This window comes from Papaver somniferum, chromosome 9 (assembly GCF_003573695.1).
Source record: "Papaver somniferum cultivar HN1 chromosome 9, ASM357369v1, whole genome shotgun sequence".
In the NCBI taxonomy this organism is placed as follows: Eukaryota; Viridiplantae; Streptophyta; class Magnoliopsida; order Ranunculales; family Papaveraceae; genus Papaver; species Papaver somniferum.
Window position 1 is genome coordinate 40,436,770 of NC_039366.1, and position 7,487 is coordinate 40,444,256.

Genomic DNA, 7,487 nt, shown 5'->3' on the forward strand with positions numbered 1-7,487 from the left:
ATGGTTCAAAAGATATTTAAGTTTTAAGTATTTATTTATTTATTTTTATTAAGAGAGAGAAAAAAGAGTAAAAAGGAGTGTTTTTGCCACAATTAAAGGACTGTGACATCATTGATGACATCATCTCGCGTGGGTAGTGTCTACCCTAGAACCAAACAATAATTTTTTGGACCAAATAACAATTTATATTTTTAAAAACGACCAAACAGACAGTTGCCACCCTAACTCGGTCCCAAAAAAATTCTCAAACATAGGGTAGTATGGGTGGATCTCCGTAGTTCGTTTATGTAGTGTTCCCTGACTACTTTGTTTTGCTTTTATGGATATTTGATATTACTTACCGTCTTCTAGATCCCGGTGTTACTACCTGCATTAATACCTCTCTTCTAAAATCTAAGACAAGAACCCCCCCAAAAATTTCCCACTGACTGCTTATGGTTATTTATAAATATTTCCATCCATGGCTGGTAGCTCTACAAAATTGCCGGATGAGAAAATGATAACAAGAAACTGGTTTCCTTAACAATCTCATAAGAGGCCGCCCATCAACTTAAATTCGTAAAAGAGGAGAGTGATCAGTTTCTACCAATGAGGCCTGCACCCCATTAGATAGAAGACAAGTGAGCAAGCTTGTTACTTCTACTACATTACCTATACCGTACTTTGGTAGTTAGCGATCAACATCTAGCAATAAAAAGAAATTAAGAACGGTAAGTAAGGTCCTGGTTGGTTTGGTCTATATATTTGTGGATGATTCTTTTTGCTGGTGCATATTTTAGTGTTTACAGAAAATGGTGAAGGAGATGATGAATGAGCTTGAACGCAACTCATCTTCTTCTCATTTGAAGCAAAATCATGTTTTGGTGAAGTTTGTTGTTTCAGTTGTTTTGGTGGGTGTTGCATTTAGTTTGTTGTATACTGGTCTTTTGGATGTTTTTCGAACAACAACTACAAAAGAGGATGGAGAAATTTCTGATAAATGTGATATCTTTTTGGGGGAATGGGTGCCGGATCCATCAGGTCCATTTTACACAAATGAGAGCTGTCATGCAATTACTGAGGATCAGAATTGCATGAAAAATGGGAGGCCTGATTCAGGGTACCTACATTGGAGATGGAAGCCACAAGGTTGTGAAATACAACGGTTTAATGCAGAGAGATTTCTTCAGATGATGCGGGATAAATCGTGGGGATTCATAGGTGATTCGATTGCTCGCAACCACGTTCAGTCATTGCTTTGCATTCTGTCCCGGGTAAATTTAGTATTTACAATTTTTCATTTGTTGGGTTTACCCCATGTCGTGAGCATGTCCTTACGTTATAGCACCTCTTATATTATATGAATCGGTCTTTTCTGTTCTGCAAAGAAATAAAGGTGTTGAAAATTTTTATTTGTTATGCGTGTCAGGTGGAAACAGCAAACGAGGTTTACCACGACGAGGAGTGGAGATCCTATAGATGGCACTTCCCGTCCTATAATTTCACCCTCTCCGTTATCTGGTCTCCCTTCCTTCTTAAGTCAAAGATTGAGGGTATGCATGGAATGACCACCAGTGATATCCAGTTACATCTCGATAAACTGGATGAGAAATGGACAAATGAATATCCGAGTTTCAATTATGTTACAATATCTGGTGGATCATGGTATCTCAAAACTGCGACATATCATGAAAAGAACACAGTAACGGGATGCCATAATTGTGGAGATAGCAACTTGACAGAAATGGGAATAAATGATGTTTATCCTAAAGCCATTAAGCTGGTTCTGAACTTCATCCGTAACTCTAATCACAGTGCTGTAGTTTTTTTCAGGACAACCACACCAACTCATTACGAGAATGGAGAATGGGACACCGGAGGAACTTGCAACCGCACAGTTCCGTATAAAGAAGGTGAGATAAGCTTGGAATATACCCTTTCTGTAATGCGAGACATCGAGTTAGAGGAATTCAAGAAAGCAACAGCCACTGTAGGACCCGAAACACAAGTAAAACTAAATCTCTTAGACACTACCCAGCTTTCATTACTCAGACCCGATGGACATCCTGGTCCATACAGACAGTTCCATCCTGGTAAAAATGCGACAAGTGATTGTCTGCACTGGTGTTTGCCTGGACCGATCGATTCCTGGAACGATATAGTTATGGAGGAGTTGATGCGTGATAGGGATTACTCTATTTAGCAAACTTGTAATCTTGGATTTGGCAGCTTAAGTCTTGTTATTTCGCTGGTGCTTATTGTAAGTTGTGATCTTTTTCGTTGCAGTGTCTGTTTTCCCCTTGTTCTTAGCTTTCTGGCTTTGGCCAGAGTTGTGTTGTAAACATAGGTGGTGCATTCCTTCTCTTCCTTTTCTGTTTTTTCTTTTTGAATAAAATTCTACTCCTCTATCATGAATAAAATTCTACCCCTTTATCATAAAAAATAAATAGATACAAAAGATAAGTTTTATTAATAGTATTCTTTTTTGACATGTCACATTAAAATAATGAAAATCCATCGAACTCTAAATTAATTATATCATTTGTGTGATTTTTTGTTCGTATGATTTCAATGTATCTATGATTTTTTGTTCATATGATTTGATGTTTTCATTATAGGGTCAATCACGAAATTTCTGCCTTTAAAACTGGAATTGTAAGGGTCAAAACGAAACTTGACCAATATGTCTCCCATTGATCCCGGCGAAAATTAGCTAGTTAATGAATTTGTTTTAAACGTTTCAATTTGGAATGGAATACTTATGATTTCATGATAAAAAGAAAATAATTATTTTTTAATCAATTTGTGAAGTCTAGAATATTCATACATGTCTCCATTGATCCCGGCGAAAATTAGCTAGTTAATGAATTTTTTTTAAACGTTTCAATTTGGAATGGAATATTTATGATTTCATGAAAAAAAGAAAATAATTTTTTTTAATCAATTTGTGAAGTCTCGAATATTCATACATCTCAGATTAATGGTAACAAGTTGAGTTTTCTTGGGATTTGGCGAGCGAGAGTTTTGGGTTAAAATTTTTATTCCTCTTTTCGTTTTATGTAACATACTGACATGACAAATGCGTTTGGATATCAGAATCATAAGTTAGAAGCAAGGAATTTTGCTTCACAAAAAGTTAATTTTTTTACTTACAGAAATCATTCTGAAATTTATACCTAAACTAATTTCTTGCTGGAAGTAAATAAGCTACTCCTGAATGTGTATAACATGTAAAAAATATAATTTTTTTGCTTACAGAAATCATTATGAAATCTATACCTAAACTAATTTTTTGCTGCAACCTCCGTAATTGATTCAACATATACTTGTAACTATTTATAACGTGTGCTTGTTTGCGTACCTTCTCAAATATCGACAAAGCTTTTGTTTATATTGTTAGGGAAACACTCTTTACCAGAAGCATATAGAGAACAAACTTGGTCTTGAATGTGTACTAGTGTAGTCAAAATCGATAAGATCGATGCGATTTTTGATTCCAAATCCTTTCCGATTCTTAGGATTAACTAGGCCGATTTCTTTGTGGACCGATTTTTGTACAATATGAGTAGACGATTTTTCCGAGTTTCCCTAGCATGCACAAAAGTAAAAAATCTCATAACCTCTTAAACGGGAGTTATAAAATGGAAAATTTAAACATGATAAATATGTTCAATATTACACAATTAATTATGATATTATTAAAATTTTAATTTATGACTCATGAGCAGCAATATATAAATCTCTAATAAATGAGGTTCGAGTATTAAGCTGAGTTTTGGCGATTTCCAAATCCGAACTTATTGCTCCTCGCTCCAAGATCCGCAAAAGAGTAGGACCGAAGAACGATTTTGACTACTTTGATGCCTACCAAGAAAAAAATAAGAGACTACCTAATTAAACCAAGAGTTATTGTTGCGGCAGTTTAGCGTTGGGAAATGCCTAGGATTTAAATGCCAAGTTGCCAGCTCTTTGTTCCCTGCAAAAGAAGTGCATAGGAAGCATTATCCAAAACTTCTTATTTGCTTAATTTTGTAATTTTCTACGAGGGTGTTAGGACCAACTTACTTGGGGGTTGCTGTGTCGTAGAATTTGCTATGTGAGAGAAAGCAATATATAAGGCTGCAGTTTATATAGCTAGGAAGGTTTATTCTAGACATTGGGTATTTTTTGGTTTTCTTTTCTTTTTCATTTTGATTTTCTTTTTGTTTGGGTTGAGTCTCTCTAGCTCTGCATGCTATATCAAAATAGAAAGAAGGGAAAAAAGAAAAAAAAAACTTATTTGTGTGTACTAATTAATCGTATGGGGTTGTTTGGTGTGTTAATGATCACTCATTTATCCTAAACAGCCAATCATTACCTATGGAAATGATAAACAACAATAAAAAAATTAGAAATACGATATATTTTGCATTGGTTAATATTTTTTCTCTACAGATAAATTTGGATCACGATAGTTTTTATATTGTTTTTATTCGAATCTCTAATCGTGGGTAGACAATCATTATGGTTTATTTTAAAGAAATTTCTGAAAATTTTAACGGATGATGAAAGCTTTTTGCAGTTTGAAATTTAACCCGGAGATACGAGCTGTAAGCGAGTCAAAATGCAGGCAAGAAGCGAAGACCCACGTGCAGTTTGAAACGATTATAAGTGTCCTTGATTTTGGTATTCACCGTCAAGAAATTTGCAACGGATATCGCTGTTGCTTTTTTTTTTCCATAGGCCCCATAGCTGCACAGTCATCAAGTATTATATCGCATTCGTAAGTCCACCGGACGACATGAAGGGGAAACTTGTAAGACCAAAAAACTGTATCCACTATAAAAAAAATCAAAAAATTCTTTACTCTGGAAGTTGTATCAAAGTTGTTTCATTTTAAGAGATTATGTCGTCAAGAGTCTCAATCGATCTTGTTCCAAAAATAAATAGGAATACCCTCAAAGATTCGACACGATTTGTTTTTCTCTTCTTATTTAACTCCAGTTAGGTTTCATAGATAAGAAGATTTAGTTGTTGGTGGAAAAATCCTTATAGATACCGGTGTGACAATCATCATATGTCCACACCACATGAGATGGTGTATTAAATACAAAATCCCAGCCATCATCCTCCGGAAAAGCTATTCCAGCTCGATCATTATTGATTACACTGTGAGGACTATGTTGTTGTCTAAGTGTTGAGATTATTAGCCCCGCATTGTTTGGGTATCTAAGATCCTGCGGTTTATAATTTTTTAGGACCTTTCCACTCATTTCCAATTGGTTTTGAGTTGGATGTCCGTATTTTAACATGGTATCAGAGCAGGCTATTTGCAACGAGTTATTGACCGCGCCTTTATTCCGCGTCACCCGATTACGTGTTAAACCCAACGAGGCTACACGTGAGGGGACGTGTTGAGATTATTAGTCTCACATTGTCTGGACATCTAAGATCCTGTGGCTTATAATTCCCTAGGACCTCTCCATTCATTGTCAATTAATTTTGAGTTGGATGTCCGTATTCTAATACTAACTTTAAAATTCGTAGCTGTACAACGTGTGCCAATCTTTTCTGGGAGGTGTATCACTTCGTTTGCATGGACACATAACAAACACGGCATGTTATTTCTTAGATTCGCACATTTTCTCATTTAAGGAATTTTGTCAATTGTATATTATTATCTAGGACCACTGATAAATTTTCAGTTTTCGTTATATCATGGACCTACTGCACTGAACTCACGTTCTGGTACAAACGTCGAACGATGATGCACAAAATACAGTCCACTGCTTTAGGAACCCAACCAATTAACATTTATTTTTCATCCCCGTGTTTATAGATGTGATTTTGAACACAACAAACCTCGTTGGGGACCGCAAAAAAAAGATAACTTGTTTTTAACTGGACGAATCCTTTCTTTTTCCTTTTTTGCTGTCTCACAATTTCTGTATGATACCCATCATTCTTTTTAATAATTTTAATAATAGCCTTGAAATTTTAGGAACGCTTTGGGTCGTTCAAGCGAGGCGAACTGTTAGAATGACCCTTGCTAAAGGCCGTTACTTGGCTGAAAGAAAACTTATTGTCAAGTGTCTCAATAGTCTCCGATTACAAAACTCTAGTTGACACTTTAAATTTGATGAGCACAAACTTTTCTTGGCCAGCCGACAACACTCTACAGGAGATCAAGTTAATTTTCAAAGACCTACCTCAAGGTCAGGTAAAATTTATATAGAGGAAACACAACTCAGCAGCGGACTACATGGCTAAAGAAGCAAGGATAAAAAACATCCAGCACATGTCCTCCAAATTGCAACAAAAGATTCAGAAGACTAGCATTCTCTCCAATGTTTTTGATTACAATGAAATTATAAATCTCTTCTATTATATTTTTTTTCTTGTATTATGTTTGCTAGTTAATAAAATTATCTTTTCAATCAATTTTTTTCTTTTACAATCTTTTGGTACCAAACTACATAATGCAACGTTCTTCTAACATATATGGGCTTTGTAATGTATTTTGATTGCTAGTTAGTCTTCCATGTGTGACATCCTTCCTCTTCCGGAATCCCTCATTTCTTGTGAAAGTCCAACAGAACGCTTTTTCTTTTCTCTGAGACATATCTTAACTTGTATTCTGAATTCAACTTAACTTATATATGCAAAAGAAATACGGAGGATTGAGAAATGTTTCTATGCTTTGCTTAGATATCATCCTTTCTCATTCTCTAGAAACTGAACTCAAACCTTTGATTCGTTCAAATGGAAGACTTCTTCTTCAATACACACTTATTGTCTCTCTTAGGGATGGTCATGGGACGGGAATGCCAATCTCAATCACTGTCTCGTCTGTAAAAAAAATACTCATACCCACCCCGTTGCCCAAATGAATTGGGACGGGCGGATGTGGGGAATACCCATATGGGGCTAGTTTTCTATCAATTACTCATAACATCGAGTTAATATATAAACTTGTCTATAGTCGAAACTTAAATTCGGAAATACATCTTATAAGAAACCGAAAGAATGTATAAGTGATTATCACCTTTTCTACTTTTTCACTCCCCATTCACTCTTTGTCCACAACCACTTCACTATCTGCTTAAATTTCTCTATCTATTTTAGCTTGCCTTAGTGCAGCGATGCAACCAGGATTCTATGTGTGGGTGGGCTGAAAAAAATTCCACCAGCACTTTATTTTGTTTTTTTATTTACAATAATCATAATTGCACTGTAGTATATGGCGTAACATGGTGCCTTTCTTTTCTACATATCAGGTTTTAACTTGAGAGTTTTTCCGTAAGCGCCATTCTCGGAGGTGGACACAACCATTTTTCTCATTCTGGAAAATGTTGCTTCAACCTTATGCCATTTTCATTAATGCCGAGGGAAACAAACAAAAAGTTAATATATACCAACTAAGCAGTGATAATTTAGTTAAGTGCATGGTGTATTGTTGGGAATTTTGAACTAAGGATGACTAATTAAGTAGACTCAAGGAAGTGGGAGTTGTTATGTTACTCTTCACA

At 35.5% G+C, this 7,487-nt stretch overlaps 1 protein-coding gene across 1 annotated transcript; it reads left to right on the forward strand.

The window, feature by feature from the left end:
- The first annotated feature begins 785 nt into the window (after positions 1-785).
- On the forward strand, positions 786-2,422 carry LOC113313713 (protein trichome birefringence-like 25). The gene is made up of 2 exons (XM_026562509.1): positions 786-1,253; positions 1,409-2,422. Exons 1-2 carry the CDS (start codon positions 792-794, stop codon positions 2,180-2,182), a joined length of 1,236 nt encoding a protein of 411 aa, XP_026418294.1. The 5' UTR covers positions 786-791; the 3' UTR covers positions 2,183-2,422.
- The last annotated feature ends 5,065 nt before the right edge of the window (positions 2,423-7,487 follow it).